This window comes from Phaseolus vulgaris, chromosome 10 (genome assembly GCF_000499845.2).
Source record: "Phaseolus vulgaris cultivar G19833 chromosome 10, P. vulgaris v2.0, whole genome shotgun sequence".
NCBI lineage: Eukaryota > Viridiplantae > Streptophyta > Magnoliopsida > Fabales > Fabaceae > Phaseolus > Phaseolus vulgaris.
Genome location: NC_023750.2, coordinates 36637863 through 36665358, shown reverse-complemented (window position 1 = coordinate 36665358; position 27496 = coordinate 36637863). Strand labels below are relative to the sequence as shown.

The 27496-nt window shown below is 33.3% G+C and overlaps 1 protein-coding gene across 3 annotated transcripts; it reads left to right on the top strand.

The window, feature by feature from the left end:
- The first annotated feature begins 8632 nt into the window (after positions 1-8632).
- Positions 8633-22126, top strand: LOC137818602 (SKP1-like protein 21). 3 transcript variants are annotated; one of them, XR_011082102.1, is made up of 13 exons: positions 8633-9030; positions 9195-9390; positions 9490-9574; positions 10341-10679; positions 11634-11858; positions 11981-12172; positions 12259-12369; positions 13680-13758; positions 14618-14721; positions 14859-15025; positions 19913-20040; positions 20728-20820; positions 21719-22126. XR_011082102.1 is itself a non-coding variant. In XM_068622124.1 (10 exons), coding segments are annotated over exons 2-10 (1044 nt in total). In that variant the 5' UTR covers positions 8766-9030; positions 10341-10643; the 3' UTR covers positions 20730-21075. The 3 variants fall into 3 exon arrangements, 1 of the variants encoding a protein (XP_068478225.1); XR_011082101.1 differs by lacking the exons at positions 9195-9390; positions 9490-9574 and having other exon boundaries at positions 8749-9030; XM_068622124.1 differs by lacking the exons at positions 9195-9390; positions 9490-9574; positions 21719-22126 and having other exon boundaries at positions 8766-9030; positions 20728-21075.
- The last annotated feature ends 5370 nt before the right edge of the window (positions 22127-27496 follow it).

Here is a 27496-nt window from a genome sequence, read left to right as displayed (position 1 = left end):
GTTCATACACTCCGACACCCCATTCTGTTGTGGTGTTTTTCTAACAGTGAAGTGCTGAACTATGCCACAATCTTGACATACCTTCAGGAACGGATCACTCTTGTATTCTTCTCCATTGTCTGTTCGCAGAACCTTAATCTTCCTTCCTGTCTGGTTTTCAACTTGAGCTTTCCACTTAAGGAAAATTTCAAGCACATCATTTTTGTTCTTCATAGTAAACACCCAAACTCTCCTGGAAAAATCATCCACAAAAGTGACAAAATAATGCCTACCTCCGATTGACGGAGTCTTGGCAGGTCCCCACACATCTGAATGCACATAATCCAGAATACCCTTGGTATTGTGAATTGCAATGCCAAACTTCACTCTTCGTTGTTTTCCCAGAACACAATGCTCACAAAATTCAAGTTTGCAAGCCTTTGTACCTTTCAACAATCCCTGTTTGGTAAGAATTTGCAAGGATTTCTCTCCAGCATGTCCCAACCTCATATGCCACAACTTCGTTGCCTCGTCATCTTTCTTAGTGCTAGAAGTTGATGTCGCTACTATCCCCACTATTGTACTACCTTGATAGTAATACAGATTGTTCTTTCTCACGCCTTTCAACATCACCAGTGCTCCTGAAGTTGCTTTAAGAATTCCATCTTGCATCGTCACAACTAGGCCTTTAGATTCTAAAGCCCCCAATGAGATGTGATTCTTCTTCAACTTTGGCACGTACCGTACTTCCCGCAAAATTCTGGTGGATCCATCATGATTCTGCAACTTGATTGAACCTATCCCAGTTGTCTTACATGGATTATCATTACCCATGTAAACAACCCCGCCATCAAGTTCTTGAAATTCAAAGAACCATTCTCGAATGGGACACATATGATAGGTACAACCTGAATCCAATATCCACTCATCTAAATACGATGATGCTGAAAGCGAGACAATTAAAGAGATATCTGCTTCCACATCATTTTTGCATTCTGCAACATTTGCATCTTGCAGAGCCTTCCTTTTCTTCTGCAGTTTTGGACAGTCTTTCTTCCAGTGTCCTTTCTCATGACAGAAAGCACACTCATCTTTGGCAACGGCTCGACCTTTAGACTTAGACCTCCCTCTTCTCCCCTTTGTCTGACTTTGCTGACGACCTCTTGCTACCAATGCTTCTTCTGATGTCGTTGATTTGGTTTTCATCTTATCCTGCTTTCTCAATTCATGACTATATAAAGCAGAACAAACAGCATCTAACGACACATTCTCCTTCCCGTGAAGGAGCGTAGTCTCCAAATGTTCAAATTCATTAGGAAGAGATGATAACAACATCAAAGCCAAATCCTCATCCTCAAACTTCACATCTAAATTCAACAGGTCTGCTATTAATTGATTAAACATAGTGATGTGTGCATTCATAGTAGTACCTTGTTGGTAGTCAAATCGGAACAACCTTTTCTTCATCAGGAGCTTGTTCTGACCACTCTTCTTCAGAAACTTGTCCTCCAATGCCTTCCACAGTTTGTGTGCAGAAGTCTCGTTTTTTACAGCATACTTCTGCTCTCTGGACAGACAGGATCGAATAGTTTCGCATGCCAACCGGTTGATGATGCTCCAGTCTTTCTCCTCTACCTCTTCTGGTTTCTCTCCTTCAATAGCAATATCAAGACCCTGCTGAAAAAGAGAGTCCAAGACCTCTCCTTGCCACATACCAAAATGTCCAGTGCCATCAAATATTTCCACCGCCAATTTCAAAGTGGACACCGGGAACCTCGACCATGATGACGAGGAGCTCGACACTCTGGATACATCCTTCGCTTCTTCTTCTTGATTTGCCATTACAAAATCAAAATATAGTATTCAATATTACAAATAATTTAAACAACCCAAGGCGAACCTTCGGCTCTTGATACCACTTGTTGGAAAAAACGGGTAATTTCCCCACTAAAACAAAACCCTAACATAGCTACCCGACAAATAATATTGAATAAACAGAGCGGAATAATAAAAGAGATAAAGAGGAAAAAACACACCAGAAAATTGTTAACAGAGTTCGGCCAATTTAGCCTAATCTCCGAGCACAACAAAAACAGCTCACTTTTATTATTATGGGATAAGATATTACAAATTGGGATATATAACAGTGAAAGAGGAGAGTTTAATTTATAGCCCTCAAACCTCCTTCCCAAACAATGAACCCACCGATGTGAGACTTGAGATTAAGCCAAAATCAACAGTATACATATATATTTCCTAAGACTACAAAACAAAAACAAAAGGATTAATTTGCTAGTTAAATAAATTTATATATGGACAAACCTCTAAATAATGGTCCTGTTAGTTCACTCCTCAACATTACTGCAACATGGTTTTACAATCTAAAATATTTTTTATTCACTTATGATTAGTTCTTGTTTTTCATTGGTCATTTTGCTTGTTTACGTGGATGACATTATACTAGCATGCCCTAAATTTTATTGTGTTAACAATTTACAATTGCTATTGAATTTCTTGCTCAACCTAAAGATCTTTGGTTCTCTCCAATACTTTTCAGGCTTGGAAATTGCCATCCAACAAGGGTATTTCCCTGAGTCGAAAAGAACATACTTATATTTGCTTGATGATATTGGTTTCTTAGTTAGCAAACCAATTACACTACATATAAAAAATTTCATTGAAAGACTTATGTACTTAACCATTTTCAGACCAAACATTATTTGTATTTCACAAACTAAGTCAATAGTGAAAAATCCATTGACTACACATTTTACCAAAGTCCATCATTTGTTACAACACTTGAAGCTTACTTTAGGTCAGTGTCTCTTTTTCCTGACCAACAACAAATTTCACCTTTCAACCTATGTTGATGCAAACTGGAACAATTGTTTAAACGCCAAAAAATCAACCATTGGTTTTTGTGTTGTATTTTCCTTAATGATTATGTGATTTCTCGAAAGTAAGCCAAACAAAGTACTCTGCCCAAATCTTCGGCAAAATAAGAATATTATGCCTTATTATTAATGGCTAGTGAAGTGGTTTGAATTCAATAATTACTCAAACATTTTGATGTTTCAATTGACACAATTATGCTATTTTGTTATAACATTTTTTCATGCACCTTGCTTATAATTCCTCCCATTATAAGAGATCCAAACATATAAATATTGAATGTCCTTTTTACTCGTAAGCTTGTTCTAAAACAACTATTCACTTTTATTCATGTCAAAATTGAGAATCAAATAACTAATATATTCAAAATGACTCTTCTTACTATTGCTTTAATAGTTTCATTAACAAGTTGGGAATCATAAATATATATTCTCCAATTTGAGGGATATTAAAATCAAATATAATTAGATATTTTATATTATTAGTTATTTTGTTTCCTAGATATTATAAACATGATATATTATCAATTATTTTATTTTTTTACTCTTCAAGGTTGTTACTATATTGCTATTATATTTAGTCCTCTCTTATATGTAAACATTATCTTAATTTAATGAATTATTTTATTTATTTTGTCCTTGATATTGGTACCATCATTACCTTATCTCTCACCCAAACCAACCCTTAACCCTGTTTTACTATTTATTTTTCATTTTCATAATCACCGATCACCCCTTGTTAGGGATGACAGATAAATTAGCAATTGTGAATATTGTTTGAATTTGTTATAATTTTGATGGGGAATCCCACATTGACTGGCATACCGATTTTTTAATTTCGACATGAGGGTGAGATGAGTATATATATATATATATATATATATATTGTCTCATCCCTATTATGATACATATCCTTATTTTAAACTATTAAAACACATTCAGTTTATTAAGTAACCTATAAACATTATTTTCATTCTATTTGATCATTTATTTCTTTTCACTTAAAAAACCATTCTTTTTGGTAAACAATTTTTCATTTTCTCTCTCAATTACTCGACTTATTCGTTATTCACCAAGTTCACTAAGATCCACAATGTACTTTTCCTTTCATCATAACTTAAAATACACATTTTTTTCTTCTTTTGTACGATTTCCTTTAGAGGATGTAATGCATTTCAAAAGATATAAATTTTAATTTTATCGAATTAAATTAGTTTTAGGGCACACCCTTGATCATGCATGCTTATTTTTAATATATTTATTTGTTTTTTATTCTTTGTCATGTGAGAATGTATGAATATTAATTTTGAGTATCAAATTGTGTAAACCCCTTTTAGTTTATCAAGTAGCCTACGAAATTTATCTTATTCTTTTTCCTTTGGTTCTTAGATTCACTTCATTTGATAAACTCTTTTTTTCTACACAATTTTTCATCCTCTTTCTCTCAATTGTTTAACTCATTCAATATTCATTGTGTTCATTTAAATCCCTGAGATACTTTCCATGTCAACATCTGAAAATAAAATATACTATATGTTGTATTTGTTATGAAATTTCAATTACATGTGATTAATTACTTTTTAATAATTATTTGATATTTATGAAATTGTTGTTTTATACTCTATTTTAATATTTGTGCAATTGTAATTTTTTCCTTGAAACTTTATATTGAAGAAAAGAAAATGTGTCATTTTGACATTAAATTTTTTATAATACCATTTTTTGCTTTTATTTTTGTGCGTGAAAAAACTATTTAATTAATATTTAGGACACTACAAAAGCGGGTATGAGTATATTCGCTGCCAAATGGGGATAAAGATGAGACATTAATTTTATACCCGATGATGATGAGTATAAATTTTTACTTCAAAAAATGGACATGTATAGTCAATCTCATACCCCATCTACCCCGTGTTATCCTTACCCCTTTTCTAAACGGCTTAAAGATTGGAAGTCATGACAAAAGAGAAAGAGAACTTTGTCATATTTATCTAGATGGATTGTAAAGGAGGGATGCGTGAACCCCTTTACTAAATCCAACATAATGAAGAAACTTGCAAGCCTTCAAATAATTGGGGAGAACAAAGTTGTTAGTAGGGATGAGAAATAAACTTGTACTCTCGAGTATTGTCCAAACTCCTCCTAATGTTAATAAGGATATATGGATTGACTGAATGTAAATATAAGCATGGGTAATACCCAACTCTTTAAACTAGTATGATGATGAGTATCAAATCCGCCGCTTTCAGATTCCTACATTCGTCCCTATTTTGAATTACTAAAATACCTTTAGTTTACTTGGTACTCTATTTCAAATTTTGTATGCAACCATGAATTCTCCATGCATCCTTTTGGATTCAATTATTGATAATATTATCTTTCATTTCCTTTGATTTTTAAATAATTATCCAGTCAATATTTAGGAGGATACCAATGCAATACAAATATTAGATGCAATACAATCATTATTCGATGGAAGTGAAAGCGAGACACAAGTTTTACACCCGTCGAATATTAGAGACAAAATACATGATGAGTTTTTACTTTAAGAACAAAAATGAACATAGTCAAACTCACACCATTCCAACTCGTTGTCATCCCTAATTTTGGTAAGAACCCACAATTTTGCATTTCTATATAATCCAAAAGCTTTTTTCACAATATCTTGTTCACATGTACAAATTAATAATGGAGATTCAGAAAAAAAATTGTTTTAGCATTGTGAATTGCTAAAGAGGTGCATTGCAACATTAGATGTGGTGCATGTTTTAGCATAGATAATGATTAGTTTGGATTTGACAAACTTGTGTTGAGAGAAAAAAAGTTTTTTTTAGTTGGGTAAGGATTTGAAGGTGCAAGTGGGAGAATGAATTTACACATTCAACCATCTTTGCATAGCGAAGAAATGTATTGCAAAATTGTTCAGGCATGGGGCATATGAGGAAGATAAAGCATGCAAGAAGATGACAATAATGATCTCATGGATTTTCGAAAGTACTCATGTGTCTTTTAATTGAGTTGTAAAAAAAGAATAATATCCACTCATAAAGGTCAAAACGAGTCAGGTCAATGTTATATTTGTATTGCATTAATTTATCATCTAAAAATTAAATTAATAATTTTTAAAATAGTGTGATAAAATTAAAAAAAAATCATAATAATGGAATAAAATAACTTATTAAGATGATTTATTATTATTATTATCATTTCCTTTTTATTTTTAGGATTCTTCAAAGTTAAAGTTAGTATTGTATGGACTTAGAACGAATGAGTTATGGGCCCCATGTACCACATAGAGGTTGCAATCAAATAATGTGGATTGTTACCACTTTACATTCCAACTATGAGACAATAGACAATGGAACATTTTTAGATTACCCACAATGTCAACTTTCTTGAAACAATTTAAAATTAGATTAAATTATTATTGAATATAAAACCTTGTGGGTAGGACATCTAATGAGATATTATAAAAGCTAAGTCTTGTTCATATTACATGTACTTAGTTTAGTGGTATGTTACCAAGGCCATATTTAGCTTATTCACAATCACATAAAAGACCATTAACACATTTAAGTGTGCAACCATAACATTAAGTGCCAACTTCAATATATTTGACAAAAAACCAACAATCTTTTGTACAAGGTGATGTTATAGGTATGATACCCAACATGTTTTTTTTTCCATAATGTTACAATGTTATCAGGCTATTCATTGCATCCCAACAATTATACAAGTCTCACAAACTATTTTGAAACAACCTCTTAAGGTTCTATTGGAAAACATCAACTTTACATATTAAAGAAATAAGAGGCTTTCATTTTGGAATATCACAAACTTCAACGAACAAAATTAATTGAAATATGTAAATTAACATATTTGTTACTTGTTATGTTCCCTAATGCATCACCTTATCAATTTATGCGTTAACACATTTCTTTGTGTAGGATTACCCATCTATCACTCACATATTTAACAAATACAAGTCACAATGAACAAACAACTCTAATAGTAATAACACGATCTTCAAATACATCACATATAGGACAATCTATAACACAATACCATGAGTTTTTAATCATTTTATATTTTACTTTAACATTCTTGTTTGTGTAAAATCAAGGTAGAATATTGCACGCTTCAGGAAACACAATTGTAATTAAATTCATTAAACTAGACCCCTATTAGTTACCAAAACATATGAGAGTGAATTGACTTTTAAAAATACACCTCTAAGTCCTTCAAGAGCCTATGTAAAACTATTTTCACATTCACATCCCAATAACACAAAGCACGGTGAAAAAAGTCATCATAATGGATGTCACACCAATAATCTTAAGTAAAGACAACCTATATGTGTTAGTTTTGTATGTATTATCTATCAACAATACTATGTTAAATGCATTGAGTAATTAAATTAAATCCAGATATGTCCCGAACCTTCAATTGACCTATAATATGAATATACATGTCATGCTCAAGTAACTTCACTAGATGTTCCATTTTGATACTATGACCATTTTTTTTCTTCGATATGCATACATTGTATTGTATACTAACTTTATGGTGGTCACACTTTGTTCATTGTGCTCTTTCAATGTCAAAATAATACTTGTAGGCTATAACAAATTTTTCGTCATTCCACATGCATGAATTTCTCATTAGTTGTTAACATGTCCATATATGGATGACCTACTAACATATCTTTCAAGTCGTGATCATGACATCCATAAAATAACTTCACACTCTATCCTCCATTGTCGTTCCCTAGTTTTCCTCAAATTCTAAGGGACAATCACATTATCTTATTCCAATAACAACTATTTGTAAATCCTGTTTGTATTGTATATATTTGTTCAGCTCTTTCACAACCTAACAACACGTGTTTTTATTTCTGGTTGACCATTTTTTATATATGATCTCATTATGACAATGACAAACTCAAACTTAAAGGTAACCCATTTGACGTATTCCAGTAAGTCATCATGTGTAGTAAAAAGTTACACAAATACATTTAAATATAACTATCTATAACTTTTTCTCATTTTGAAAATAAATATAGAAAAAATGTGTATTACCTCATGTTGTAAATGCATGAATGCAATCCCTTTTAATTATTTCAATAATTGAATCACAATTGACAATTAGTCATTCCCTCAACATCATAAAATATACCAACTTCGTCAAATAATTTATTTGAGAACTCCCATTCATTTGCAACTTTGTCATACAAATTATAACACGTTAATATCAAGACAATTATGCATCCTCCCCTAACAAAATTTGAAATACAAACTGTAATTTACAATATATATTGGAACATGTCATCCATAACTACTAAAGAATATTTTTGAAATTCATAAAAAATAAATTTAAATTTAACACTTTAAAATTATATGTGTTCCACAATTGCTACTCATCATTTTATTGCTAATCATAACATTTGATCACGTGTTATAGAATTGATTAATTATAATTTTTGAATTGTTTAATTATAATTTTTGAATTGTGTGATTCATAATTATAATAATGAACGCTTCTATCTAATCATATAATTTAAAAAATATCTTACATATAATTACAAATTATACAATTGAAACCATAATTTTCTATTTTATATCATATAGTTTATAAATAAAAAATACATTATGAATGTACTTATTCAAACTAACCTTTTATAATTCTCCATTTTTTTTTTTGAAATATATAAAAAAAACACTTACCTACACATAGATATGTAATCCATAGTGAATTTTGACTCCACGAATACTCATGCCACCAATGCTTCAAACAAGCCACAAGAAATGGAGAAGGAAGGAAGAAGCTCTAATTAGTATAAAACAAAGAGGGGCACTATGTGTTCTTTAAAAACAAAAGAGGGTGCATAGGAAAATCATCGGGGTGCAGGAAGAAAGAAGCTACTTCTTGTTAGAAAGGGGCCTTAACCTGACATACCAAAACCAAACCTAATCGGGTTCAGTTGCGAACGGTGTCGTTTGCTTGCCCCTATCGTTCGGATTCACTTTGCCTTTGACACTGACAACGATTCCAACTACAGACCACTAAAGTGAAAAATTTCTCAGTCACAAAATTTCTTAACTCTCTTTTCTCCTTGTCTCTTTTTCCCTTCGTTTTGTCACTCTGCAAATCCATTTCCCAGGTACACACGGTTTCTTTCTTGCATTTGATTTGAGCGTTTCATTCCCCTAAGTTCGTTTTAGAGAATTGTGGGTTTTCTTGAAAATGTGTTCTTTCTCAATAAAAAAGCATGCTTTCACACTCTTATGTTGTTTTGTTCTTATCCCTTTAATTTGTTCTGCTTAGCTGTGAAGTTTGTGTGATGATTGGGAGGTTTCTGAAATGATAACGTTAAGTTCTTTCTCACCTCAAGATGAGCTTGGGAATGCGCATGTCTTGTTGTGGTACTGTGGTGTGCTGGGATGTCCTTCTTCCCCCAAAGGATATATTTTTGTTTTCTGATTTGCTCTGAAAAATATTGATAAAAACACTCAATTTTTAGGTTAGTAAGTTCTGTTTTGAAAAATTGTAATAGAGTTACAGATGATTTATCTGCTGATTTTCTTAACTTCCTTTCTCTTCTTGGTTGTGAATTTAAAAGAATATTTGTTGGATAAGGCCATGAAAGTATGCATTAGAGCTGGTTTGGTACTGAGTGTCATCAGTGAAGTGGGTTTATAGGCAAGGTAAAGAAAAACTTTTAATTTTAATCTAACATTTGTTGAATTCTTTAAAGTAAGAACTAGCCATTTAGTTTTAAGTAGTTTGCTAGAGGTGTTCTGAGAAGTGAAAACCTTACTTGAGAGGCTGATTCTTTGATATTGGTTCAAGATGCTGCTTGAGCCTAGCTAATGTATGTTAACTATAGGTTTGATAGTGATGTCTGGTGTCGAAGTTTCAAGTATGAGTTTTTTAGCATAATCCTGTAAATCTTCCTACAACAATTCAGGCGAAGATAGGTGTAAATAGCTATTTAATATTTGTTTGGTTGTCTGAAAATAAAAGGGTGGGTGGGCATCATACGCTAGTTTTTACTATAAACTTTAAATATAGGACGTTTCTGTGATGATGGTTCACTAATTCTTAATGTTCAATTGTCCGTAGATATTAATAATAGAGCTTGAGTGAAACAAGTAACTTAGAAAGCACTTCTTAGGAAGAATTAAACAATTCTACACTATTACAAGTTTATGAAATTAAACAATTGTATTATGTATGCATTTGGTGTATCTACACAAAGCTATGGTGTTGACTTACTTCGATCACAAAATTTTAAGTAGAAAGTTGTAGAAAGTCTATCATTTCCTTCAATTTATGTAGTCTTAACATATACAATATGCTAATGCTTGTATTTTGGCCATGCTTAATATTGGAATAGTATATATTTGTTTGCCCTTCATGTCTATTTTGTCATCTGCTGCAGTTATTGATTTCTTATCCTTAACTTTGCAGCTCTCATTTTGAATTTGAGACATACCAAATCAATCCGCGTTGTGCTATTTGGAAAGTTCACACCTATTTTACATACTGGTTGAAATTTTGTGATAGAGATCTGTGTAACACTGCAAATTCTCCCATGGATCTTGTGCATTTGAATCATGTAGCTCGAGTAACAACATCCTGATTGAAGAATTCCTTTGACCGGTGGAAATATTAAGTGCTTGTTTGGGTTTGAAGTTTATTTTTAAAATCAGGAATCCCTTGCACCATTAATAAACTTCAAGTGTCCCTGTTTTCTTTTCAAATTGTTGTCAGATGTCAGAAACTGACTTGGCAGTTATTAAACCTGAGGTATGCTACCTTTTGTATAAAGGAATATTTATTTTTTCTTCAACCATTTAAGTTATGGCCCAATGTTTCATTTGAGTTGTGCTGTTGCCTGTTTGCTTTTGGTTGAATTGTTAACCTATTGCTTTGACCTTTATTTACCAGCTATCTTCTATACCATCTGTTAATCCATTTCTAATTTTCCTGTAATATTCAATACATTATTGGAATTACTCTATGTTCAATAATTTCGATAGGTTTTAGTAACTGATTTTCTGTAGTCTATATATGGATGCTGTAAAGAGAAGCTCGTAACTCTTTCAAAATAATCAATACGGAGGTTCTTTTCCCTTTTAAGTTTTTTTGTGTGTGCAAAACATACATGTCCTTTTTATAAGTTAACTGCCATTTTTTTCTGTACATTGCTGAATCCCAGCACCCTCTCAAATATTGCATTTGAAACTGTGTTTATTTGATGTGAAATTTTGATTATGTGAATAGAAGCTGCCTTTGAGTTTTCAGTTTTAATGAGTTGTTTTAGCATTGAAATGACTCTCTGGTGTAGTTTTCTCCTCAATCTCTGACAATGGAGATTGTTGGGAAGGGGTTGCGGATTCAAAATTGAACAGTGTGTGCATGCATCACCCATCAATTAAATACCAGGGAGTTTCAGGGGTGAATCTCTCTTTCTAGATATTCTTTTAAACCATTAGATATTCTTTGAAAGCATTAGTCTTGCATGTGGCTCATTAAATTCTGTGCATGATCTTCTCCTTGAATCACTGAATTCATTTAGCTTAGACAGATAGTCTCTTTAATAGCTTTTGTATTCCAATTTTTCTATTTTTTCTGGAGAATAAAAAATGTTATTCTTTAATTTACTCCAGTTAAACTTCCCTACCAGAGAATCAAAACCTGGCATTGGTTACTTTCTTAAGTTGAGACTGAAACTATTCTGATGCTTTTTTGTATTTTCAGATGATGAAGCCTTATGTCTGGCTTCAGACTTCAGACGATTCAATCCAACAAGTGGAACAAGAAATTGCAATGTTTTGCCCACTTATATGTCAAGAAATAATACAAAAAGGCATGGGATCTTCCAAGAATTGTGCAATATGTCTTCCTCAACAAGTCAGTCCTTCCATGTTGAGCTTAATTCTTGATTATTGTCGTTTTCATCAAGTACCAGGCCGGTCAAACAAGGTTTGACTTCTTTTTTTTTCAATGCTCTTACTTAGTTACTATCTTTATACCTGACAAGACAATTCCCAGTCTGAACTATAAATGTGTGAAGTGTTTGACTTAGGGATTGTTCTTTTATATAGGAACGTAAATCTTATGACGAGAAGTTTGTTAGGATAGACACAGAGAGGCTTTGTGAATTGACATCTGCTGCAGACAGCCTTCAGTTAAAACCGTTGGTTGATCTAACCAGCCGTGCACTTGCTCGAATAATTGAAGGGAAGACGCCAGAGGAGATACGTGATATATTTCATTTGCCTGATGATCTTACAGAGGTGTCTGGTGCTTGTGAGAACTCTGTATGCCAATTATATTATCTTGGATTTTCTATTTTCATTTCTCACTCATTCTTTTGACCCAGGAAGAAAAGTTGGAGCCATTGAGAAATATAACTGCTGATCCAAGGATCAGGCTTTTGAATCGTTTGTATGCCAAAAAGAGAAAAGAACTAAGAGAGCGCGAAAGGTTAAAGGTGCCTCCAAATTGTTTCTTTATCTTTGACAAATTTTATGCCATTCTGTCAATTTCACTTGTAGCCCTTGTTCCTTAGGGTTAAATAAGTTTTTGGTACCTCCAAAATTGGCCCCTATTGAGAGTAGTGCTCCAAAATTTGCAGTGTTTTCGAGACCCAACATTTAGTGAATATTTTAGTTTGGTCCGAACAGTTACTGTGTTACTTTCAAATTAATGGTGTTAATATGTTAATTTTGGCAATGTCATATGTCAACATACCTGCAAATGATTGATTGGGTGATTACATGCCATTAGTGTTAATTTAAAAGTAACAAAACTGATCTCGGGACCTAATTAACATATTTATTGAATGTAAGGCATAAAAAAAAGTTTTGGAAGCACTAAAAACTTGTTTAACCATAATTTTTAATTAGGTAGATGTGTTTGAACTTCTATTTCAGAACTGTGCTGATCAGCGTTGCTAGTGGTTTATTTTATTGCATTAGCTTGCATAGTTTTATGAGATTGCATTGTATCATTTTTGAAACAAAGCTAGCAATGTTGGAGAAATGTAAATTTATTTTGTTGAAAGAGTTTCATAAATGTGAAGAGAAAATTTATGTTTTAAAACATTTTTGGTTCTTATACTTTACCTTGATTTGGGTATGATCCTTATAGTTTAAAAGTTTGGTTTTTGATCCTTATAGTTTTACTAGTTTAGGTTTTGGTTCCTATGACTTTATCTTTAGGTGTTACTTCATCTAATATAACAAACATTGATTGAAATGGTGCATCTTGTAGGGCAGGTGTTTTGGCGTATTGCTATTAGTATGAACTGTATTTGTAACCTAAATTTTGAAACTATAGACCTAAAACTACACTTTCGAAGTATAGGGACTTAAACCAAAACTGAAGTAAGTTATAGGGATTAAAGTTGTATTTAAACCCAAAGTTGTAAAGAGAAAGGACAATAAACAATCATCATCAGCTAAAAATGAAAAAAAAGGAAGAAAAAGGAAAATCTGCTGCGATGCTCAAACCACACCACTTGCCTTATCTTGCCCTATACCTAGTGTTGTGCCATAATAGATTAAAATTTAAAAATATTGTTGTTTCTCTCCAAACAAATCCATAGAAGTGAGCATAGGTTGCATAGTGTGACAAATTTTTTGCCTCTACTAAAGCTATGAAAGATAACGTGTTATTTGTTTCTTCTATTTCAAAGATGCACCACCAACCTTTGACAACACTGGTGCTTGTGTTCTTGCTTAATTTTTATTCCTAAATTGTAGATAAGCTTGATTTAAATAATCTGTTTTCATGTTTCAGAATGTTGAAGTTGAAGAAGAACATGTGGATGATCGTTCAGTTGACGACCTATTGTCTTTTATCAATGGAAAGGATGGAGGTAAATTAAACATATTAATCCTCCTTATCTTTTGTTTTCACTTCATTTTTTTTGTCTATTGATTGATTAAATGTATACTTATCTCATTCCTAATTGGTTTGCACCTCATTGGTCATAAGAAGGCCCTTGTGAACCATTAGATGAGCTTATGGATTGGTTTGGGCCATTATCCAATTGGGCATATGTTTCTTCATATTGACAATGTAATTCTGAATGCTAGGATGCACAGATGTTAAGTATGGTGGTCTGTGGTGTAGGTAAATATGATGACACTCTATATTTGAGAATATCTGGGCAGCATTTTTAGATGATAAATTCTTGCTACTCCAACAAAGTTTATGACAGCCAAACTGAAGTAGTGTTAGCCAAACTGAAGTAGTATTGACAAGAAGACTACTACATCTGTCTCCTTCTCTGTATGAGCTTGACTAGCTTCTTTTACCCTTCAACTAAATTTCATGTAAATTGATATAAGAAATACTTAAACATGGATTCAAACTTTGACTTCTTAAGTTTATGGAATTGCTGTGAATATTGTTTTTAAATCATTTTAATCAGAAAAACAAATAAGTAAAGTTATCTACAGATAGAATTTCCTTTTGTCTTTATAGGTGTATTTTTTTATTTTCTTAGTGCCACATTTCGTTAATGTTGTGAAAGTGCACTATTTTGTCACATCATTTAGGACGAGATTTTTTTATGATTTTTGGTATTTGTGTTGTAGTTAGTTACTAATTACTTTTTGAAATTATTTTTTGAGATGCTTTTAGGGAGTATTTGTTTGAGAGCTATAGCCCTTTTATATTTTTCTTCTGTCCCCTTTTGAATTTCTTACTGGAGGTGAAGAATTTTGTCACAGATCCAAAGGGAGTTAAAACTTCAAAGAATAAAAAAAAGAACCGGAGGAAAAAAGAGCAACAGAAGAACTCTTCTTTGAAGGAGGCATCTGAACTGAACAAGAAGGTTGTTTTAAATGTTCTGCTGTATAACGTATACATCATTGAATTATTTAGCACTAGATCAATTTTTGAACAAACAAGGTTATGGTCTGCTCAACCAAATGTTGAAGTGTTTATTGCCTTAATTTTTTCATACAATAGGAGGCAAATGGTCATGATATCAGACACCAAAGTTCTGAAGCTGAGAGAATAAGTGAGACCTCCCATTTACATGATGCAGAGGATGATGCTTTTACTTCTAAGCCTGAGTTTGATGATGGTGATATGGATGATGAGATTGATCCTGCTTTAAAAGAAAAGATTGACAGGTGGCATTATTTTCTGACGGAATGTTTTATACTACTGTATTATTTTTAAAATCTATTGTATTTTTATGGTTGGTATTATTGTCCTTGGCATATTTGTTCTTGCTCTTGCAAGTCAATAACTTTTATTCTGCCTAGTCAGCCACATTGCTGAATGTCTAATATGAACTATTGCATATACACATGGTTATCAAACTCGCAAGTTAACTTGTTAACTTGTTTTACTTTACATTCCCACTTGCCCTAGACGAGTTAACTTGGAAGCAAACTCGTTTGTGGAGTAAACTCAGTAAATTCACACTAAACTTGGTTGAACTCGCGAGTCTCCAATTGAGTTGGCGAGTTCAAAGGGTTTTTTCTTTAAACCCAAAGTGACCCGTTTCTGAACCCAAAATCAAACAAACTCACCTTTCTCACATTAGGGTTTGTTGTTCTTCGTGGTGGTGCATCTCTGTTCCGATCATGGTGGCATTAGTGGTCGCTTTCTCTCTTTCATGGTCGCCTCTTGCGTCTCTGCTCTGATTGTTCTCGTCTCTGTTTCGACCGTGGTGGTGTGTCGTCGTTTATAATCTCCGTTCTTCGTGGATCTCAATATTTAGTGAGATTTTATTTTACTTTTCATTATTTTTGGGACTTATGACAGGTCCTAGTGCTAAAGTTTCTTCTCAACTCAATGCATATCACAAATTGTTTGTTGATAATTTTTGTTTCACAAATGGAGAGAAAATTGACAGAGAACTTTGAGGAGACAAGGACAAAAAAGAAAAAGCAAAGATATAGAGATAAAGAGAAAATGTTTGGTAAGTATTGGAAAAGACATGTTGTAATTTTGATGAGAGAGAGATGGAGAAAAAGAAAAGGAGAGAGTTGGTAAGAAAGAAAATTAGTGAAGGAAAAGAAATAAAAGAGGAGTTGAGAGAAAAAAGAAATAGTAGACAAGGAGTTGAGAGAAAAATAAATAAAAGAGGAGTTGAGAGAAAAATAAATTAAAGAGAAGGAGTTGAGAGAAAAAGAAATAAAAGAAAAAAAGTTGAAAAAGAAATTCAAGAAAAAAATATAGAAGAAAAGAGAAAAGGAGAAAGAAACAAAAAAGAAATTGCCAACAAAAGGGGAAAAATAGTAATAAATATACTTTTTATGATCATGCAAATATTGTTTTGTCCATTCAACAATGTGAAGAAGAATTTTTCATGAGATGTCTCAACAACACATCATTTGCTATCAATCAATCAATAATGTTTGCAAGGATTCCAGTTATGGAGTGAAAAACTAATAAAAGGATGATCTTTGATCCTGGGATTATGTTTCTCTTGGAGGAAGTATACTTATGGCATTTGATGACAAATGTCCTTGAAGGAGGGAATGATATGATATTTAGGGGGTCAGTATAATTTTGGGTTTTCTTTGTAATTTTTATTATGTTTTTAATTAAGGGGTGGTTGAATGGTCACATGGAAAGATAAAAAAACACTACAAGAAGGTCAATCTTGTAATAATGATGCATTTTGTGGGATATAAAGACAACATTAGTGGGAATTAAAGGTTACTTACTGAAGATTAATGCGGAATTTAGAGGGCCTTATATAATTTGCCTATAAATGGTGGTTTATCTCGGTAAGAGTAAGACTATAAATGTTGCATTTAATATGCAAGGTAGAGAACACCTTGACTATGAAATTTCTAGAACATTTTAGTCTTCTTAGGCTTGCCATTTCATTTAGCAAGAAATCCTTGCTATAAGGAAAGCATTTACTATTCTTTGCCAACAATTATCTTAGTGGTTACCAACCTTCCCATTATAATAAATGGAGGACAATATTACTTCAAAATGAGATGAATCTTGTAGAGAAATTGTTACAGCCAATTAAAAATTCATGGAGCCAAAAGGGTGTGAGCATTGCTTGTGATGGATGGAGTTATCCTCAAAGAAGATCCCTCATTAATTTCATGGCTATCATGGAGAACGGACACATGTTTCTAAAAGTTATAGATTGTCCAAATTAGGTAAACACAAGGGATTCATTGCCAAGCATACAAACAGAGAAAACTATGGATTTTGGATCATCAAATGCCGTGCAAGTGGCGACAAATATTGTTGTTGTTTGTAAAGTAGCAGATTGAAGCCAAATTTCAATCTATTTATTGGATTCCATGTGTTGTTCATATACTAAATCTTACTTTGAGGAACATATGTGCAACTAAGAATTAAAAAGAAAATGTTGTTTACCAAGATGATAATTGGTGGGATAAGGTGGATTACAGACGTTTTTTTTATTACACCAATCTATGATGTTCTTCGCCGAACTGATAAGGAAGCATCTTCTCTTCACCTAGTGTATGAAATGTGAGTTTCAATGAATGGAAAGGTGAAGAAGGCCATATATGATTGTGAAAGAGGAAGAAAGTGAAGGTTCAATCTTTTATGAAGTGGTTAATTCCATATTTGTTAGTCTAAGAGTGACATGCCTCTTCATTGTTTAGCTTATTCTTTAAATCCAAGGTGATTAACTTTTATTTATATATTTTTTAGGATTACGTAATGGAGGATAAGGCTATGCTATATATATATTTGTTTTTTTTTTAATTATATGTATTATAGTCGTCTGTGGCTTAGTTAAGATTGTAATTGAGTTCCTCCACATCGAGACATTGAACTTGCTAAATGCTTTAGGAGATTATTTCTTGATATGAATGCAGGAGACGAGTGAATATAGAGTTTGCTAACTTATCATATGGAAGAGAATGTTTAGATGATCTTGATTCATTGAGTGATATAGGCATAACATGAATCCGAAAACATGGTGTCTTGTTCATGGTATTAGTGCTCCAATACTTGAAAAGGTTGCCCTTTAGTTACTTGAACAACCTTGTTCATCTTCACGCTATGAAAGAAATTAGAGTACTTATTCATTTATCCATTTTCTCAAGAGAAACAAGATGGCACCACATAGAGTGGAAGATTTGGTAGTTGTTTGTGACAATCTTTAACTTCTTTCAAGGAATACTTCACAATATCATGAAGAGGAGACAAAAGTGTGGATGTAGGTGGAGATGATTTTGGTTAACTTGTCTTTAGATGAACCTAATCTAGAGGGTGTTTTTTTTAGAGATGACAAAAGGGTGAAATGTCTTAAATGAATTAGATCCTCTTCTCACTTTTTTGCATGTTAGATGAATGAATTATATCCTTTTTGTTTTAGGCAACAATTTGTTATATTTGACTAGGTATTTTTTAGATGATTTTGAATGTATTAAATAATTCACGATGATGATCAATATATATATGAGTGTGTGTGTGTAGTGGTGGAGCTTTGTTGGGAGTGAGGTGGGCCTCGGCCTCCCAATTTTTTTTGCTCATATATAAATTAATATATGAATAAAAATATATTTTTAGTTTTAGTATTTTTATATATTTGGCACTCCAAAAATTTTGTACATCTATTTTGGCACCAGCAAAATATTTACTGAAGATCTGCCACTATGTATGCATGTATATGTACATGTATACCTGTGTTGTCGTGTCCTGCATTTGGGAGATCAATAGTGTTGCCATGTTGTGTTTGTGTTTGTGCTTCATAGTTGGTTACCCAAACTAATAGACTTCCAACTCTAGGTTATAAACCAGGGCTAGAAAATAAAGTAGCTTATCCTCTATCGCTTAATACCATTTCCATTAGTCTGTATTGCGTCCATTTCCGAAACTACGGGATGAGGTATAGAACATCCTAGGTTGAGATACATCTTTAATGAGATACAGCCCTATCCAACTTCCATGCCGAGTTATGTTTATTGTGAGGGTTGATTGTTTTTAACAGGCATCTCACGTTGTCTTCCTACTTTTTTTATTTCAGTGTTAACTAAATTTCATGATACAGTAACAAGAGGGCAAAATAGGAATCTACAAGTGTGGTGTTGCTTTACTGAGACGAAGCTCTTAGTCAATTGAAATTTCATTTGCAGCATTCTCCTAGCAAGCAAACTATTAAGTATGCAAAGTCAGACCCCAAAGGCAACAATCTTTTGTTTGCCATATCTGTCCCAAGCTATTCCACACTAATCTGGCCCCTTCCAGATGGTGTTCTGCATTGGAAATGTGGCCTATAAGTTACAGTCATCACCATCACAGCTCGAATTCATACCATTTTCCATTTTCTCAGCTCAAAATTCCTTGAAGAGTGGTTTTGCAGACTTTTTTTTCCCCAAATGGGTAGAGATTGGTGAAGTGGAACCTTCCACACAAAAGGCTATCTTATTCTTAGCAACTAGAGAGATTCGACGCCACGGTTCCACAGTGGTGGAATGGCTGATCTTTTGGTCGTCCCTGCCAGTGGAAGAAGCATCAAGGTAGCTTGCTACTTGCATTCAAAATAAATTTCCCACTTTCTGCCTTGAGAACAAGGCGGATTTTAGAGAAGGTGGTATTTATAGGAATCAGCACAATTTGGAGAAGTCTTTTAAGGTCTATACTCAGGCCCAAAATGACAATTTTGTCTATTTAGAATTACCTATTTTTTGGAGAGATAGTTAGAGAAGAGAGAATTCTGTTACAGGGGGCAAATATGATAAATTGGAGTCCAAAGATCTTCTGTGACTTCGGGGAGTTTTGCTCCTGGATTTTTCTTCTTTGCTTTTTGAATACAAATCATACCTCCCCCTGTTAGAAATTATCATAACAGAGTGAAACCTATGATATCTGAACACTTTAGTCCTATTTGGCAATGTTTATGACACTCTTTATTTACCTTCCGTATTTTTTAACATTCCATTTTAGTAACCTAAGATATCTCTTTAATATAAAGATATGTTTGTGTGGTTGTTACACTAGATTTCTTTTAAGATGATGACATGATGCACACTAAAATTTTATCTGCATCGTATCATCTGATGCAGGGAAGTGGAAGATTTTGCCCGAAGATTAAATTCTGACTGGCCAGAAAGAATGCAAGAACTTTTATCTTCAGGGCAAGAACGGAAGACGATGCTTTTCACTACAGATGGGTTTTTAAGGCGACATGCTTGTATGTTTTCACCCTTTGTTGCAGTATTTTCTCTCATCCACTATAGTTTTCAAGCTGAACTTCAAAAATAATTTGTGCTAAAACATTTTCTTTTATTTTCCTTTGTCCACTTTTATTTAGTATTGCTTGGAAAGTTAGGTCATTTATATATATTTTGGGTCTTCAGTTTCTCTATTTCCCTTTGATTTTGAATCTCACTCTTGTTTCTTTTTTACATCTTCATCATTTTTTATTAGTGTGATGACATGATTTTAGTTTTACTGTTTTCCAATATTTATTTTCTTGTTCTATATACTTGGTGATGCTTGTTTGTCTGTTAGCTAATCAATGGGCAGGGTGTCAATTGTAGGTGCCATATCCTAACAATTAATATTGATCTCAACTTTAGATAGTTTAGTAGTTTTGTATGTTTTGTTTTTATATGAATTGTGCTTGAATTCATTCAATGTTTGTGATGGGTTTTGCTAATGATTAAGAAATCAATAAACAAAAGCTTTTGTTAGAATTCATGGCGGGGATGCATTCCTAAGTGATACATTAAATGCTGTAATTTATTTAAAAAAATCCACTTGTTAAGCTAGTTTATTTCTTTTCGTAAAAGAAAAAGAAAATTTACTCCAAATTCATTCATTTTTCAACTCTTGTAGTATTATTCACAACTCACTGAATCTCTCTTTCTCTCTTCAGGACTGAACTTAGAATGGAATTATGGAAATGAATCCTTACCAGAGGCTTCAACAATTTTGAGAGATGCTGGCAAGCGCAAGAAAAGTTTTGCATGTCAGTTGTTTTTCTTTTTTGCATTTCCTTTGTTTTATTCTATTCTTTGCAGTTCATTTTTGGTGGTAATTTTATTCTGGGGACTCTCTTGTACTTTAAGGTCAAATAAAAACAATCTCTTAGTTTGTATGGAATAGTATATCTTTATTTTTGTGCCTTCGCAGTTTTGCACTTTCATTTGTATGAATACATTGATTTTCTGTCAAGATATTTGGTGTGGGATAAGAATTAATCTTAACTTCATTGTGAGTAAAATTCACTTACATGAAACTCGGTTTAGCAACTTAAACCATGTGATTTTTAAATGTTCATTGTAATTTGCAAATAATGTTATCTTGTTAATCTTTAGAAAGAATTAAATGAAAAAACATTTAATACTTTTTATCCAGTTAGTGAGAAAATATTGAAATATGATTTATAACTATTGTTTTAACTACCCTGCAAATAATGCAATGTTTGGGACAGTAAAAAGTAGAGAAACTTGGAAGATAATTAGATTACTCATTCTCAATCTCTCATCTCAAACACTGAATCTGGGTTTACTCTCTTGGTTGTGTAGTTTATGTATGTGCTATCCATTTTCCTTTCTATTTGTTGTTACATTGAACACATTGCTTAGTTGAAATAAGGCAGTGAATTTGTTGATACTTGACATAATAGAATTATTTGGCCACCACTGTGTCTGTTTTCCATTAAAAACCTACAATCAGAAGTAAGAATGTGTTTACAGAGGGAAAAAGGAATACAGAAGGTAAGAATTAACCTGCCAAAAGTAAAATGTTTACTTGTCCACCAGTTTTATTTGTGGAGATACTCTTTTATGCATTCTTGTAGATTGAGCAAGAAATTTTAAAGTAACCAAATCCTTTATTTTTTGTTCATGACATACAAATGGCAGTTGATTCCTCAGCCTGCATCCTCATCTCCAAGATCAGAAAACCCTTTTCCAGTTTGACTTCTTCCTTCATCTCCAACATCCTTCTCATCAGATGATAAGCAAAGTTTTACTGGCCACTGTGTTTCATTGGAAGAGTGTTATGTATCTCTATTTTGGTTAGTTTTTTAGTTTCAATATGGAATATGTTCACAGATTCTCTGAAATGGTGTTTTCAGAAGATTTTTGGAATGGACTGTTTGGAAAGCTTCTTTCCAAGAATGTCTATTTTGAAAAGACAATCCAAAATATAAAAGGCAATTACTTTTAAGTAAAATGCCCTTAAGTAAAATGGGGCTGCAGAAAAAAATACATTCCGGATTTTTTTTCTGGAACAATTTTTAGTAATGGAATTTTGATTTTTGAACTTTATTCTGAGTTTTATTTTCGGATCACAATAATCTCTTATGCTTTTCTATAACAGAATGAAGAATATTTTTGGAAATTTAAAAGTGTCTACTTTACAATAACCTTAAAATCCCTACACTTTCTAAAAAGATACAATCTGAATTACAATATAAAGTTTAGGAATTGGAAAAGTACAATTCAAAATTTGAATTTAAATTTGAATTATTTTGGCTGTGAAATGCATGGTTGCATTTTTTAGTATGAGTTTTTTTATTCTAGGTCCCATTAAATGGTTTAATCTGCGGATTTTTAGGGTACCCTATATCAAAATAAGTTTTTTCTCCTTTAATTTCATAATTTCTTCTTCCATCCCATAATAAGAAATGACCACCCCTAATCCTGTTATCACATTTTAAAACTAAATTTCAGAATACATGATTAACTACATTTTCGTATTATACAATATATTTTAGATAACTCATTCTAAATTATGTAATTTAAGATTAAAAATTACCTTATTTTACATTACTTAATTAAGAATATTATTCTGGATTATCTAAACCAAAGATTTAGTCAGGGAACACCTAAGAAGATGATCCGTGACATAATGTGTTTGATTTAGATTATAACTTTTATGTGTCAATTTCATGTGCTTTCTCTCCATGCACAATGTAAAATAAATTTAATTTCAATTAATGTTCACAAAATATTTAATTTTTTTAATCAAATACAAATGGTACATGTATCATTTAAATTAGTTATCCAAATATTTTGTCATAAATGTATTATTATACTTCAATAAATATTTAAAATAAATATTATATTAAATAATTATTAGATAAAAACTATAAATAATTATATATTTTTTAAATTTTAATTTTACCTTTATATAGAAATGTTTAATCATTTGAAAATTTTATAATTGATTTTATAACATTCTTTTTTTTCATATTTAATTTAAGTAATTTTACTTTTTCAATATATTATTAAATATTTATAAAATTATTATTATTAATTTTATAATTTTATTTCTATATTTTTATTAAATTTACTAAATATATATATAAAAAAAAACTTGCCCGGAAATTGGCTTATAAGGGAGGGACCGATTTTCAGAAGGATGGATGTTACAAACGAAAATGTTAACAGGTAGAAAATTAATTCATGAGAAGACAAATTTTATAAGTATACAATAATTAGGTTCATTTTGTTAAATAAAGTTAAAAGAGTGTTATCTAGGTAATATTTTAAGTTATGATTTATATCAGAAAAATATATATTTTCTCTAAATGTGAGACTGTAGTTAGTAATTCTAAGGGCGCAGGAAGAAAAAGCTCTAGGGTGAACTATGAACAAAATGAAGTTATGATGTGGGGAAATTCTTCCTACACCTCCATCGATAAAGATAATTTTAGGCTCTTCATCAGCATTCATCTTTCCCTTATATTTGTATTTTGAATTCTAGAATTTGAAAATTCATAATTGTATAATCTGAAATATATTATATAATCTGAAATATCTTGTATTTTGAATTTGGAATACACATCAGAATTTATATTCTAAATTGTATAATTTGAAATATAAATTTGTATTTTAGATTGAACAAATTAAAATACAAATTTTATATTTTAAATTCTACAATTTAAAACGTAAAATTTCCTGAAGTATAGAATTCAAAATGGATAATTTGGGTATTTTCTAAAATATGCGGTGCCAGAAGAAACTAAGAGATGAAGGAATATTATCGGACAAAATCATTATATTCCTGTAATTATTATTAGACTTAATTACAGGAATATAATCACTATTAATGAGTCTATAATTAGACTTAATTATAGGAATATAATCACTATTAATGGGTCTATAATTAGTCTTAATTACAGATGTTATGTTAGAAAAAGAATCTGTACGGTTCTGTACGTTCTAATGCTATGGTTATATATATATATATATATATATATATATATATATATATATCATTGCTATAGATGAAAGACAGATTGAATAAAACAGAAAATATTCTTTCATGTATCAGAGCACAAAACTCTGATACCCGACAAACACAAAGCAAAGGCAACGGTGCACAACCATGACAGATGCACCAGAAAAGAATAATGCCAACAAAGCAGAGCACGAAGGAGGAGGTGCTTATGATCTCAACGCGAGTGACAATCCCGAAAACATAATCACGCAAGTCCAATTGCGCGGATAAAATTACGACGAATGGGCAAGAGCAGTAAAGATCTCGCTTCGTGCCCGGAGAAAATGGGGCTTCATTGATGGAACACATATCCAACCAGAGGATGAGGCACCCGACCTTGAAGATTGGTGGACCGTGCAGTCCATGATTGTCTCTTGGATTCTAAACACCATTGAACCATATGCTGAGACTGCACATAACTTGTGGGAAGACATTAAAGAAAGATTCTCGGTCGTGAATGGACCTAGAATTCAACAACTAAGGTCGGACTTGTCAAGATGCAAGCAGGAGGGAATGGTGGTGGCAACTTACTTTGGAAAATTGAAGGTCCTTTGGGATGAGCTTGCTAACAGTGACAAAATTCCATCTTGTACGTGTGGTGGATGCAAGTGTGGGATTGGTGCTCAGTTGAAAAAACGAAGGGAGGAGGAGAAGGTTCATCAACTCCTTATGGGGTTGGATGACGCAAGCTACGGGACAGTAAGATCAAACATTCTGGCCTCAGACCCATTGTCGTCTTTGAACCGCGTATATGCTATGTTGGTACAAGAAGAAAGAGTGAGAATGATGGCCAAATCAACGGAAGAAAGGGGTTGGTCGTGGGTCTCGCGATGCAGGCCAACTACAAAGAAAAAGGGCGTGGAGATATGGTAGAAAAATTAATGACGTGCAGTCATTGCGGTAAAAATGGTCACGACATGAAGGGATGCTTCCAATTGATCGGATATCCCGAATGGTGGGGTGACAGACCAAAAAGTGAAGACAAATGGAACGGCAGGGGACGTCAAGGGATGCGAAACAAAGGTAACCCGACACGTGCAAATGTGGCACACGCTAGTGGAAGCAACAATCAAGCCAACAATGACGACAAGAAACTTGAGATGGCAGGTCTAACCAATGAACAATGGAAGGTACTGGTTGATATGATCAGCAAACAAAAATCAAATGAATCAGAGAAAATGACTGGTAAGAGCATTTGGGGTTTGTGGATTATTGACAGTGGGGCATCAAACCATATGACCGGGTCACTGGAAAATTTGAGTGAAAAGGAAACTATACAAGGGTGCCCCGTAGGGTTACCCGATGGTGAACGTGTTCTAGCTTGCGAACAGGGAACAGTGACTCTTGAAGAAGGACTTGAATTGAAAAATGTCCTTTATGTTCCCAAATTAAAATGCAATTTACTTTTAGTACCTCAATTGACGGATGAAGAAAATTGTGTTGTAACATTCACTGATAAATTGTGTATTATACATGATCGCACTTCGAGGACGCTGATTGGAGCAGGTGAACGGAAAGATGGGTTTTATTGGTATCGTGGGGTACGGAAGACTCAAGCATGTCATGTCAAGATGGAAAATCAACTAGCACTTTGGCACCAAAGATTAGGACATCCGTCATTTAAGATTGTGCAAATGCTTCCTGATATAAGTGGGAAATGTACTCGTGATGAGTTGAATAAAGTTTGTGAAAAATCGAAACAAATGAGAGATAAGTTTTTCTTAAGTGCGCATCAAGCTTTGAATATTTTTGATTTAATTCATTGTGACTTATGGGGTCCTTATAAAACTCCTTCATCTTGTGGTGCTTCATATTTTTTGACAATTGTGGATGATTGTTCACGGGCAGTTTGGATCTATTTGTTAAAAGAAAAAACAGAGGTATCAGTGATTTTGAAAAAAAATTTCACACTCGTTGAGAGGCAATACAACAAATGTGTTAAAATGGTTCGCTCTGACAATGGAACCGAATTCATGTGTCTAAAACAATATTTCATTCAACAAGGTATCTTTCACCAAACTTCCTGTGTCGGGACCCCGCAACAAAATGGACGCGTCGAACGCAAGCATCGGCATATTCTGAATGTTGCTCGGTCATTACGGTTTCAAGGCAATCTTCCCATTAAATTTTGAGGGGAATGCGTTTTGACTGCAGGCTACTTAATCAATCTCACACCATCCTCCATTCTAAAAGGAAAACCCCCTTATGAAGTGATCCATGGATGTGTACCCAGTTACGTGCACTTACGAGTATTTGGTTCATTATGTTATGCTCATAATCAACATAGACAGCGGGATAAATTTGATAGTCGTAGCCGAAAATGTGTGTTTGTCGGGTATCCATATGGCCAAAAAGGATGGAAATTATTTGATTTGGAAACAGAAACTTTCTTTGTCTCTCGTGATGTACATTTTTTCGAAAATAAATTTCCATATTTTGAAGCCAAAAAGATGGACACTGCACCACCATTGCAAAACCCAATTATTGCCAACTCTTTAGAAACTGGAACGGACCCACATTTTCTTCATGAAGTTGCCTCCTCAAACCTAGATGAATGCATCGTCAACCAACCCATTGCATCTCCCATCCTAGCCAAGGAGGATGCTACCCTCATAGATGACTTCGACCACACTATCAACGACTCCGATCTGTGTATAGAAGCCTCGACGCTACCCGCGGATCCACCGCCGCGTCCGACGGAGACGGCGCCGTCGGTTTCTTCACCACCGCTGACGGCCGCGGTTCCCCTTGGGCGATGGCATCGCGCGAAGCTGCCTTCCGTACGGTTACGCGATTTTTTCGCAGCCACCACGATACCGTCAAGCCCCTCTGTTCCGTCACCTTCTTCAACAGAATCCTCAGGTGTTTCGTATCCTATACATGATTTTGTGAATTGTGATTCCTTTTCTAAACATCATCAAAGTTTTCTTGCCTCTTTACATACCGAGCAGGAACCCCTGTTCTTTTCTCAAGCGGTTCGAGAACCCCGGTGGCGTGATGCTATGGCACAGGAGATTCATGCTCTCGAACTCAATGACACCTGGAAACTCACCGCTCTCCCTCCTGGAAAGAAGGCACTTGGGTGTAAATGGATCTACAAAATCAAATACAACTCGGATGGAACAATTGAAAGATTCAAGGCTCGATTGGTAATTCTTGGCAATCATCAAGTGGAGGGTTTGGATTACAACGAGACGTTTTCTCCTGTCGTAAAGACGGTAACCATTCGCACAACTCTAGCAGTAGCAGCCGCAAAAGATTGGGAGCTTCATCAGATGGACGTTCACAATGCGTTTCTCCATGGTGATCTTGATGATGAGGTTTATATGAAACTCCCTCCTGGCTTCCAAGAATCTCAACCAGGGGCAGTGTGCAAGCTTCAAAAGTCTCTATATGGCCTCCGTATTACCGGA